The 12,899-nt window shown below is 55.3% G+C and overlaps 1 protein-coding gene across 1 annotated transcript; it reads left to right on the forward strand.

Annotated features, from left to right (window-relative positions):
• Window positions 1–6,307: 6,307 nt before the first annotated feature.
• On the forward strand, window positions 6,308–7,446 carry LOC309601278 (olfactory receptor 14C36-like; the record flags this gene model as incomplete). Its single annotated transcript, XM_082334237.1, has 2 exons — window positions 6,308–6,377; window positions 6,488–7,446. The coding sequence occupies 2 exons, from the start codon at window positions 6,308–6,310 to the stop codon at window positions 7,444–7,446; spliced, it is 1,029 nt and encodes a 342-aa protein (XP_082190363.1).
• Between the last annotated feature and the right edge of the window lie 5,453 nt (window positions 7,447–12,899).

The raw sequence follows: 12,899 nt of genomic DNA on the forward strand, positions 1-12,899 counted from the left end.
AGGCCTGGCTGTGTGAGGACACTGCTGCGTGCCCCCACCCTCCACACTCACACAGCTGAGCTGTACGCTGGTGTTTTCATTTCCTGGGAACTTTCCAGCCCAGCCCCTCCCCAGCTCTCCCCACCTCCTCTGCCCTCTCCCCATCCCATCCCAGGAGAGCAGCCCAGTCTGGGCTGGCCCCATGGCAATGCCAGCCACAGGGTGCTGCAGAGCTCTGGGCACTCACCCCACAGCCCCAACCCCTCTGAAGGGCACAGCATCTTTTACAGGGCAAAGAGGTGTCTCAGCCTCCCCAGTAGCTCCAGGCTTGGAGGCTGGCCATGACAGCAGGAAACAGAGGGCTGTGACAGTGTCCCTCCTGCCGTCATGCTCAGGAGATCCCCACCACCAGCAGCCTGCTTCCCCCCTGTGCCAGGCCTGCTCCCCAGGACAGTGCGAGGGTCCTGGCCCTGGGGCTCCCCTAGTAGCTCCTGCTGCCCCAGCAGCACAGAAGCCTGCCCCAACTGGTCACGCAGGAACCGGGTGCTCTTTTTATTTCTCCCCTCCACAGCCATGGTGCCCTGCTCTTCTCCCTGGACACCCCTTCTCCCCGGACACCCCTTCTCCCCAGAGAGCCTTTCCCCACGTGAATGTGTCCATGCTGGCCTGGCCGGCCGTTCCTGCACTCCTGGCCATGCTCTCCACAGGGCCTTGAGCTGGCGGTGCTGCTCTGCAGAGCGAGGGGACTGTGGTGCCCTGGGGCCATGGAGTGGCCCTGCACTGGCCATGCTGGTCAGGGTGAGAAGCAGACCCAGCCAGGCAGGGATCACTGCTGCTCAGGCCCTTTCCCTCTTCCACTTCCCAGCTGGCCTGTGACCAAGGAAGGTGCTCAGTAGGACCCTGACATATTTCCATATGCCTCTGCGTTTGGGTGCTGCACGAAACCTGACATGTGGTATTTCAGCTAGGGTGTCATGGATCACTCTCCAGTGTCGTGTCCCTTGGCCTTCTGCTTGCTAACAGCCCGTCCTGGGACTGCAAAGAGTGCCCTTGGATGCAGCCCGTGCGCTCAGTAGACTCCGAAGGGGTGAGCTTGCTTAAGGAGCCCCTGACTTGATCCTCATCCACTGCTGGTTGTTCTCTTCCTCCTTGAGTCCTGCCTGAGGGCACAAAGACCTGGGAGAGCTTGCTGGTGAAGGCAGAGGAAAAGAAGACATCGTGTACTTCAGACCGAGCTGCATCTACTCTTGCTAAATTCAGTAGTGGCCCACTTCACCTTTCTGTGGTATTGTCATGGTTAAGGAAGATGTAGCAGCTTACCTTGTTGCCCTCTGACATCGCTTGCAAGCTTGACCTTTTGGGGAGCTTTGACTCTCCTAACACAATCCTTATTTCTCCAGACAACATTTCTAAACTCCTCCTTTGGAGCCTCTCCCTGCTTCCACCTCCTGGTGGCACTGGAGCTCAGCCATGAGGTTCCTGTTTAGCTCAGCGAGTTTCCTGAGGTGAAGGGTTGTTTCCCTGCGTATGAGGACAGACCCTTCCTGTGCCCGGAGGAAGATGTCCTTAAAGGTCTCTCAGCTTTCATAGATTTTTCCCTCTCAGGGCTTCCTCTCCATGGGATCTCCTACTACCAGAGCCCTGAGCAGGACAATGTCTGCTTCTCTCAGAGAGAGATCCCAAATCTGAGCTCTGCTGGTCTCCTGCCTTACATCCCTTGGGAACTGGGACGCAACATTTTCATGGTCACCACAACCAATGCTGACATTTCAACATCCCTGACCGGCCCTGACTCACCCTCTTGGCCAGCTTGGCAGCTGGGAAAAGAAGTTGAACCCCAAGACTCTCCAGGACCCCATGGGACTGTTTGCACCCAAGCACTTTGCCCGTCCAGTGAGTGCAAGGGTCGCTGATCTGGGGACTTCCTCGGGCTGCCTACAGAAGACTTTGTCCACTTCCTCACCCTGACTGAGTGGGTCTAACTCCCACCTTCATGTCACCTTCACTGGTTTCTCCTCTGTTCCTCACCCACAAACACTCAGGCAGCCTGTCTTCTGCCCCACCATACATTCGACCTGCCCCATCCTTCATAGAGGGCGTGCCCCGGTCTCATTCTCCCACCTTCCCCAACCACCTCCAGTGTCTCCTAAAGAGCCTGTATCTAGCCATCACAGTACCCAAAGCTGTGCAACCTCTCCCACCACGTCACCGCCGTGGTTCCCTCAGAAGCTCTGTGATGGAATAAGGGGCTCCAGATGCTCCTGCCTGTGTCCCAGGCTGAGGGCATTGGTGCACACTCTGGTTGCAGCAGCTCAGCAAAGGCTTCTCATGGAGAAAACCGGAACCAAGCACCCAGGACCATACATATGCAAAGGCTTTGCTTCAGAGCAAAGGTGTGCTGAGAAGGATGGCAGGTGGCAATGTAATGATGAAATGAGGTGCTCATGAAGATAACAAACCCTGCAGTCCCCGAGGCAGAGAAACACAGGCCTGGGCCATGATGGCCTTGCAAGAGAGAAGTTTGCTGCCTGAGCTGACTCGGCAGCACCTTGTGCCAATCTCCAGGAACAAAAGGTACCCCTGAGAAAGTCCCTAGGTGAGGTAAGCCTGCACTCCAGCCAGTCTGTGGTCATCGGTGGCATGGGGTTTTTTCAATATCATCAGGTAGGCAGGTAGAGGAGAGGGGAGAAGAGAACTGTCAGGGGTTGAGAGTACAGGGACATGAGTGGAGACCCTGGTGTGATGCGCCTTCCAATCTTGCAGCAGATGTGGGTGTAGATGAGATGGACCTTGCCTCCTTGCCGGGGTGTTGGCATTCAGGTGCTGCCACAAAGGCACTGGACTCCTTTGGGAGGCCCTGCTGTGTCTGCCCAGCCCCCCCTCCAGTGGGACATGGCTTTCCTGGAGGTCCTGTGCCATGTTTGCCAGCCACAGGCAGTTTCACTGGGCACCTCAGCCTCCCCTGGCATGGCACTAGAGGCCTTTTTGATGCCATTTAAAACAGAGCCTTGAAACAAGGTAGGTGCCTTCACTGCAGGGATGTGCATGTGCCTGAATTTTGCAGTGAGCTGAGCTCTAGGGAGTGCAGTGGATGGAGCTGCAAGACAGGTCTGACCCTCCTTCTCGTGCACTCCTCCTCTTGGTCAGCTGAAAGTCCAGCAGCTGCCATGGAAATGTGGGTCTGACAGACGTTCAGATGCCCTAAACATTGGGTGTAACCTGAGGTGGCCAAGGGACCCTCCCCACCAGCCTCACAGCTGATGCTCAGGCAGGTGTGGGTGTCCCAGGTATGCTCCATCAGAGCTTACAGACACATCCACAAGTCTTGGACCACCCCTGGCACCTCAAATGCCACCAGGAGTTTGTGTGAGAGCAGCTGACTGCCACCCCCATCCCCACGCATCCCAGCAGGTGCTCAGGGCAGGGGCTGGTCTGCAGGCACCTATTTTGTGCACCCTGAGCTGAAGCAAGAGGAATCCCAGGTGCTGTGGGTCTGTGGGGTGCATGGGGGAGAGCTGAACCCCACTGCAGTCTCTGGTGAGGAGAAACCTTATGGGCACAGCTGAATCCCTGCCCTGCGCTGGGGGGAAAATGATCTGTTCCTGTCACTGCCAAGGTGTCCCGCCTGGCAATGGGATGGGGAGAGGGGTAAAGGGACGGGAACATTTACACCTCTCGTAGACCACCACGCCATGTTTGGGAAAATGCCACTTCTAAAATGCATCTCTCCAGCATTCAGAGAGGGACAGGCAGTGATGACATCAGTCTGTGTCAGCCCTCCCTCCCCAGGAGAGACCCTGCTGCCTCTCAGGCGCTGTCAGCCCTTAGAGCCCCAGGGACACCTGGAGGGAGCCCAGAGGGGCAGAGAAAGTGGTGCCTTGGGCTGGGCCTCTGCTGCTGAGCTGGGCTTGGCTCCTGGGATGGAGGGAGCTGCTGGCAAGCGGGCAGGGCTGCAGAGAGACAGCTCTGCCCAGGAGCAGCTCCTCTGCAAAACGCAGCAGGGCTGAGGGCACTGCCTGCAGGCACCAAGGGGAGAGGAGCAAGGCAGAGAGAGGTTGAAGGCAGCCTGGAGTGGGAATGCTTTGAGCTGAGAGCTCATTGTGGTAGAAATCTTCACATCCCTTGACAAGGTAAGTCCCTAGAAGCAGGGCAGTGAAGCTGCAGTTGCTGGAGGGATCTCCAAAAGCTGCTACATCCCACAGCCTGTGGGATCTTTAAGTGTTATTCTCACAGCTTCTCAAGGGTAGAGGAGGAAGACATGTTGTAGAGCAGGTTTTCCCTGCTGCACCATCAGAGGAACAGGGCATGATGGGTGCCTTCCTCTGGGGATGACTGCAAGGATGTTAAGCCGGGTGCACAGCCAGGGATGCCCAGGGCTGTCCTTCAGAGCAGGGTCCCTGTGCCCCGGCGGTCTGTGTGCGAGGGTCAGTGCTCAGCCTGCCCGGGGAGCTCCCAACAGCGCTGTGGGGAGAATCTGTGGGTGGAAGAAGGGACCCCTGGGAGGGCAGGGTCCTTCTGCTGTCGAGAGAGTGCTGCATGGGTCAGGGCTGCTCACAGCTCCAGTTCAGCCCCAGAATATTTCCTAAGGGATGTTTCAAGGAGAAGGTCCTGGCAGGGATTGCCATAAAGATAATGAAGATTTTCTCACTTAGTGTTTTCAGTTTCCTGTTTGGAGTGGGGGTGTAGTGGAAAAGGGATAAACGGGAAAAAAATCTATTAACTTGAAAGAAGTGACCGAGTGATCAGTAAGTCTGATAGGAGCCTCCTAAAGTGCCCTCAGCCACTGCTCTGACAAAGGACAGCACCAGCATCACCTCTCCTGGACCCATCAGGGTTCTTCTGACCTGCCCTTTTCCACCTGCAAACAGGAACATGTGCCCAGCCAGTGCCCTGCAAACAGGCAGGTTTCTGGAGGGCCAAGGTGAGTGCACAGAGGTTGGGAGGGGGTCTGTGACCACTTGCAGGGAAAAGCCATGGGACAGGGAAACACCTCACAGCAGGAAAATCTCCGGGCAGCAGGGATATGATCTGGGAATGAGAGGAAAATAAAACCAGAAGTGCTGTGGAAGGAAGAACACAGAAACCTCCATATGATCCCCTCCACTGCAGACCCCTGCCTCTGAGCAAGCCCCCTTGCCTCCTCTCCCACCCACCAAAGCCTCTGCCCTCAGGGCTGGGGGCTCCAAGGCGTGAACCACCTCCTCTGCAGCCAGAGCTCCGGCAGAGCCGTGGTGCAGCTCTGCAGCCACAGGCCCAGTTCCCTCTGCAGAGCGCAGGGGCTGAGAGCAGCTGCCCGGCAATGGTGGTGTCTGGGAGGTGGCGTGCACAGCTGGGGAAGGGGAACGCTGTCTGAGTGCCCCAATGCCTCTGCCCTGGCCTCTCTCAGCCACACCCTCACTGTATATTTGCTTGTTTCTCCACTGGTCTGTGTTATTGCTGTGGTTATCTTGTTCTTGCTGCCAGGCTCTCTGGGGACGGGAGTTTCAGCTACAGTCACACACTGATCTTGTGGGTCCTTTCATGCAGTTCTGTCCATGGGAACAGATGTCCCAGCTTTGATGCTATGGACATTGAAGCCTGTTGGGCTGGGGAATGAGCTGAATCTCCCTTACTCAAATGCCATCGTTAGCAAATTTGGCTATCTTCTTGAAGATTCCTTCCAAGTTGTGAGCGTCCCTGCAAGATGCAAACCTGCCCTTAACAACTTTCTGTTATCTGAAATCCCCATGGAGAAGTGCACACATGCTATGACAGGGAAAATGGTGATGGGGTTGTGAAATGAGCCATGTGTGTCCTGGGCTAAATGTTGAGCGTTGAGACCTTGAGAAAGGGTGAAACATTTAGTGGTCAAAGACGGATCCCTCTGCTCAGAGCAGTGATTGGTGGCTTTTCAGGGTTATATGACAATTTGATCACCCTCCACCTCAGAAAGCTGCAAGCCCAGAGAAACTGGGAACTTCATGGAGGGACAGACCATCATTCCTCACTTCACTAAGCCACAGGCACTCCTCTTGCCTCGCAGAACTCCCTCTGTTCTCCCTGAGTGCAGCAGAAATGCTGAGGCTTTCTGACATCCAAGAACACTCCCCAGGGTGGGAGGGGAGGAGGAGATGTAAAAAACCCCAACCTCTCAACCTGCCTTCTGCCACCTCAGTTCCTTATCACTGGGAGTGCAGATGCTGACAGGACCTTCTGTGTTAGGAGCAGTTTCATGAGACAAGGTCGAACACCAGGACTGACCCCTTCTCCCACCGTTCCCATGATCTCACTGCTGCAGAGCAGGGCTGACTCCTCAGCAGGCAGCGGGCAGAGGCCCTGCTCCTCTTAGATGGCTCAGCCAGCACAAGCCAGAGTTGCAGCCACAGAGGTGAAGGAAGGTCTCCTGGAAAAAGAATTGGGTGGGTGGGGGATGAGGCAGACTGTATCAGAGTGAAAATTTAAAAGAAAGCTTTGATTTTTCTCAGCAAAGTTTCCCTTAACTCTTCATTGACTCTTCCTCTAAGAACAGGACCCCACACCCAGAGGGAGCAACCATCCAACAGCAGTACCATCACCCAGTTCCTTCTCTGGTCATTCGCAGAAACACAGGACCTGCAGCTCTTGCACTTCTGGCTCTTCCTGGGCATCTACCTGGCTGCCCTCCTGGGCAACGGCCTCATCATTACAGTTGTAGCCTGTGACCACCACCTCCACACCCCCATGTACTTCTTCCTCCTCAACCTCTCCTTTCTTGACCTGGGCTCCATCTCCACCACTCTCCCCAAATCCATGGCCAATTCCCTCTGGGACACCAGGGTCATCTCCTACGCAGGATGTGCTTCACAAATCTTTGTCTTTGTCTTTTTGATGTCAGCAGAATTTTATCTCCTCACCGTCATGGCCTATGACCGCTACGTGGCCATCTGCAAACCCCTCCACTATGGGACCCTCCTGGGCAGCAGATCTTGTGTCCACATGGCAGCAGCTGCCTGGGGCAGTGCTTTTTTCAATTCTCTCCTGCACACTGTCAGTACATTTTCCATACCCATATGCAAGGGCAATGCTGTGGACCAGTTCTTCTGTGAAATCCCCCACATCCTCAAGCTCTCCTGCTCACACTCCTACCTCAGAGAAGCCGGGCTTCTTGTGGTTAGTCTCCTAGTAGCATTTGGTTGTTTTGTTTTCATTGTGCTGTCCTACATGCAGATCTTCAGGGCTGTGCTGAGGATCCCCTCTGAGCAGGGACGCCACAAAGCCTTTTCCACGTGCCTCCCTCACCTGGCCGTGGTCTCCCTGTTTGTCAGCACCTGCATGTTTGCCTACCTGAAGCCCCCCTCCATCTCCTCCCCATCCCTGGATCTGGTGATGGCAGTGCTGTACTCGGTGGTACCTCCAGCAGTGAACCCCCTCATCTACAGCATGAGGAACCAGGAGCTCAAAGATGCACTGAAGAAGCTCATTCAATCCGTAGTCTTTCAGGAGCAATAAGCTGCCCATGTCTCTTCACAAGTGATTTCCAATGTATCTGGGGAATGTCCTGTGCTTTGGGCATTTAATCTGTGATATCTGTGTTTCTCCAGGAGTGTCTGCATGCAGTCCGCTTTTCCAGAGGCCTGAACCCAGTCTGGCTGACACAAAGGTCTTTGCACATGTGTCTGGCCGGATGGCACAGCTGGCCTCCCGTGTCACAACTCTGTCATAAAAGAGGATTTCCTCAGTGCTGGTGTCTGGAGGTTGGGCTCTTCTTCCAAAGCTGAGGTCAGGAACAGCCTGAAGAAGTTGCCCCCCACAAGGCCATGCTGCTGTGTTGGTGTTCTCCATGGGCTGAGGGGAGGAGGGCATGGGGCGATGTGTTAGGGAATGGGAAAGGTCTTGGTGGTCAGCGAGCTGGACAGGAGTCAGCCGTGTGCCCTAGTAGCAAGGGAGGCCACCAGCATCCTGGGCTGTACAACCAGGAGCATGGCCAGGAAATGGAGGGAAGGGATTCTCTGGAATATTCCATCCAGATTTCAGATCCTTAATTCAGGAAAGATATTGGCAAGCTGGATTGGGTTTAGCAAAGGCCCCTCAGGACAGCCAGGGACTGGAGCACCTTGCCGGTGAGGAGATGCTGAGAGAGCTGAGCTTGTCCAGCCTTGAGAAGGGAAGGCTGAGGGGGACCTCAGCCCAGCCTGCTGGTACCTACCAGGAGGTCATGGAGAATACAGAGCCAGGCTCTTAATGATTGTGTTCTTAGTGACGGTTGGGAGGAAAAAACAATGAGCATTCAGCCTGGAGATAAGGAAAATGTTTTTCACCATGAGGCTGAGCTCCTCACTCCTGGGCTCTTCTTCCCAAGACAAAGTCCCAAGTGTGGATCTGAGGCTAATTTGGCCCGAGATACCCTCCTGACAGTGAGGGACAGATAAATCCCAGCAAGATTCAATGACTTGGACCACCAGTGCTGTCCAAAAAGGCCTTGCACAGGCATGGAAGAGGCTGAGGATCTCATTGCCTCACTTCACCACCCCTTGCCTGGTTAAGATCTGCCCCCAAGTCTCCCTGGCCCTTGAGTTACAGATGTAACTCCCCCAGGGTTACAGATGTACCCATAAGGCACTTGGAAATGTGACCCAGGGCTCCCTTCTGGAGCATTAGTTGGTCACCAGGAAATCCCCAGGCATCTCGGTTGAGACATCTTCTGTCTCTCCATTTACTGCAAAGGGAAGCCTAGGCAACTCGATTAGAGGTAGACATCTGCATTGAGGTGTTTGGTGCTGGGTAAGGACAATCTTGTCCCTTTCTGCACCTAAAATAGAGTTACAATTCATGCACCGCGGAGGGAATGTGAAGGGAGCGTGTCTTGCTGATTTAGGGACTCCTTCCAGAAGTGCTGGTAACACAAATATGTTGGCCATGCAGAAAGAGAGCGTTTCTCTGAAGACGGTCACCCTTCTTCTCTGGAACGGTTGAGAGAGCTCAGCCCCTCAGAGTGTGACCAGCTGTGTGAAAGGGCGAGCAGTGGCAAGGCCAGTCCTGGGCAGGGAGTGTTTGAGGGCACTGAAATCCATGTGAGACACAAACATACTAGTTTTAATGTTATAGGCCTGATTACGACAGAACAATTCAGAAAATGTCAAAAAAATAAAATGAAGCAATGAAGAAATTAAGGAAACAATTTAAAGGGAAGGCAATGTTCTACTTCTGTGGTGGGTTGACGCTGGTTGGATGCCAGGTGCCTGCCAAGCCACTGTATCACTCCCCCTCCTCAGCTGGACAGGGGGAGAAAAATATGACAAAAGGCTCGTGGGTTGAGATAAGGACAAGGAGATCACCATCAATTCCTGTCATGGGCAAAACAGACTCAACTCGAGGAAATTAATTTCATTTATTGCCAATCAAAAGTCAGAGTAAGATAATGAGACATAAGAACAATCTTAAAACGCTTTCCCTCCACACCCCTTCCTTCTTCCTGGGCTCAGCTTCCCTCCTGATTTTCTCTACCTCCTCCCCTGCGAGCGGTGCAGGGGGACAGGGAATGGGGGTTGTGGTCAGTTCATCACATGTTGTCTCTGCTGCTCCTTCATCCTCAGGGGGAGGACTCCTCACACTCTTCCCCTGCTCCAGCGTGGGGTCCCTCCCATAGGAGACAGTTCTCCACGAACTGGTCACACAGCTCAGCTAACATTGGTGGTGTCCTCTCCTGGGCACTTTCCAGACCAGCCCAGACCTTTCCTGGCTCTTCCCATCTCCCCTGCCCTCTCACCAGCCCAGCCCATTCCAGTAGAGCAGCCCAGCCTGGCCTGGCCCCACGGCAGTGCCCCCCACAGCCCACAGCCCCAGCCCCTCTGAAGGGAGCAGAGACGGGTCAGCCTCCCCATCAGCCCCAGGGCTGGAGGCTCACCCTGGCATGAGGAAAGGGAGGTTAGGGAAACTGCAGGAAGCATGGTCTCTGGTCCAGGAGATGCCACAGACTGACCATGCCCCATCATTGCCAGTCCCCCTTCCCATGCCAGCACAAGAGTCCTGGCCAGGGCACAGAGCAGCCTGCCCCAAGTGGATGCCTGCAGAAAGAGGTTTCTCTTTCTCATGGATTCCCCCCTGCAGGTGCAGAAATGCTCCCTTGCTCTTTTCCCTGGCCATCCCTTTCCCCTGGCCAACTTGTCTTCGTTCCCACCCTGTGCTCTCCACAGGCCCCTGAGCTGGCAGTGCTGCTCTGAAGAGACCAGGTCCTGCTGTTGTCCACAGCCATGGCTCCAGGGAAGCAGCAGCCCCAACATGAAGGTGGCAGAAAGGCTCTGCCCACTGAGGCAGCGAGGGGCAGCCCTGAGGTCCACAAGTGCCTGATCCTCCATGTGGCAGCTGGGCTTGTGGCTCCTTGACCCCTCCTGTATGCTGGGGCTGCACCCCCAGCGCCAGAGGAGTTGTACAGGATCGCAGCAGAGAAAGAATTTTCTGCTGGATTCTTTATTGTGTTTCCCTAGACAGGGAGCCTGGCTCCATATCTATGTGAGGTCTTTTGCGTCAGAAAAAACGGGCAGGTGGGTAATAACAATATTACTTAAGTGGAAGTAATATATGACATAAAATAAACAAAACCAAGAAATATATGATCACGCGAGCTTTTCCTGAGGATGATGGCCACCTTACTGATGCTGCAGTAGTCTGTGTTCAAACAGTTTCCGCAGGGCCTCTTTGATGTCTGTGTTCCTCATGCTGTAGATGAGGGGGTTCACTGCCGGAGGCACCACCGAGTACAGAACTGCCACCACCAGATCCAGGGATGGGGAGGAGATGGAGAGGGGGGCTTCAGGTAGGCAAAAGTCAAGTGCTGACAAACAGGGAGACCTGAAAAAATTCCCCCGTTGCCCTGTTGCTCTCAGTGTAAACCTGTGTCAGTGCTCCCATCCAGGAGGGCTGCTCTGTCCATCAGCCTGGTGCCCAGCTGCTCTGTGCTTGCACTGCTCCCAGCTGGAGGAGGACTGCACACAGAGGTTGCTCCAGAAAAGCCTGGGACTCCAGACTGTCCTGGGAGCAGAGGGGTCCTGTTCAAGGTGCAGATTTCAAAACACCTCTCCTTTCCAGCACAGCTCTGCAGAGTATGATGGAGAGCACAGGACAAGGATGCTGACTGGCATGGGCAGATCGAGTGCTCTCAGACATCACCAAGGTCCTACAGGAGAGCTGTGCCCTTCTGGAGTGATGCTCACAGCCCCGCAGGACTCCCTGCCCAGCCTGATCAGGTGTCTGAAGGTGATGTCTGCGAAGGGAAGCAGTGCCTCAAGCCTGGAAAACTAAGAAATGGCTTGGGCACCTTGGTCCCATGGAAACACCTCCAGGGCAGCGCCCTCCAGGTCAGGGCCAGAGCAGGCACTCAGCACCCCCACCCCTTGCCCCACACCACCACTGTTACTGCCAGGGAGCCCAAGAGCAGGAAGAAGAGCAGCACAAGCACGTGGAGAAACAAAGGAAAACCCTGTGACTCTCCTCCTAAGGGAAGCAAGGAGAGGAGAGGCAGCCGGGCACTCAGGAAAGCCTTCTCCTCACCCAGCAGAGCACAGCACCTCCCGGTTAGCAAAAGCCCCGGGCAGTCGCTCTCAGCCCCTTTGCCCTGCAGAGGGAAGCGGCCCCGTGTCAGGGGAGATGCCCCTCTGCTGTGCCAGAGCTCTGGCTGCAGAGGAGGCACCTCCTGCCCTGGACCACACAGCCTTGAGGGCAGCGGCTCTGCTGGGTGGGAGACGAGAGCAGGGGTCTTGCTCAGAGGAAGGTGTCTGCATTGGAGGGGATGACAGGGAGCTTCCCAAAGTCTCCCTCCCATGACATTGCTGGTTGGAGTTTCCTACGACACTCTGCCCATGTGTTTGCAGCCTGGAGCTATCCCTGGTGGGAACTGTTTTCTCCCTGTCAGGGATCACAGACCCCATCACCAACTCCTGTCTGCTCAGCTCTCACCTGAAGAAACCTCCCCATTCTAGGCACTCTCTAGAGGTACTCCCCGTTTGCAGGCAGTGAGGAGCAGGTCAGACAAACCCTGATGAGGACAACAAAGGTGATGTTGGTGCTCTCTGGAGGTAGAGGAGGGGATGGAAGCAGTTGACTTGCCTCCCACCAGACCTACTGATCTCTCAGGGCGGCAGCTCAGGACTCTCAGTCTCCCTCTCCACAGGTAGCAGCGCCTTTCCCCTTTTTCCAGAAACAGCAGAAAACTGAAAGCATAGACTCAGGAAAGCTCTTTACCTTTCAGGGATCCCCTGCCTTGCTCTTCCTCTGGAAAAGTCCCCTCTGAAATGCCCTGGGCAGCTCTGGCTGCACACCCTGCCCTCACCCCTTCCCCCTTGTCTAACATGAGCCCCTGGGCTGGGAGGCCTTCTGACAGATCCCGTAGGCTGGAGGCTGTGCACGCTTTAGGAGACCCTTCCAGGAATGGCAGCTGCGTTGCTCTGGTCCAAGAGACTTACCGTGTCAAGGGCTGGAAAGATTTCTTCCCTTGCAGCTCTCCTCTTTCCTCCCACTCCAGGCTGCCTTTAATCTCTCTCTGCCCTACTCCTTTTCTCAGAGCCCTGCTGCGCTTGGCAGAGGAGCTGCTCCTTGGCAGAGCTGTCTCTCTGCCCTGCTGCCTGCTTACCAGGAGCTCCCTCCATCCCAGGAGCCTGTCTTAGCCCAGGAGGAGGGGACCTGCCCAAGATGCCACTTTCTCTGCCCCCACCCCACTCTGTGCTCCCTCCAGGTGTCCCTGGGGCTCTCCAGGAACCTGCTTGGGAAGAGACTGAAGGAATTACCGATGTTGCCTGTCTCACCTCCGCAGAGACGTTTCTTTGCAGCAGTGCCCTTTCTCCTCTCAGAGACACAGTTAGGTCTGAGAATCCCCCTTCCTTGGCCCATCATGAGACAGGACACCTGGGCACTGGCAGGGAGGCATCTCCTTTACCCATGCTGAGAGAAGGCAATCAGCTGAGTCAACG

Source organism: Platalea leucorodia, assembly GCF_965183815.1.
Source record: "Platalea leucorodia genome assembly, chromosome: 30".
Lineage (NCBI taxonomy): Eukaryota > Metazoa > Chordata > Aves > Pelecaniformes > Threskiornithidae > Platalea > Platalea leucorodia.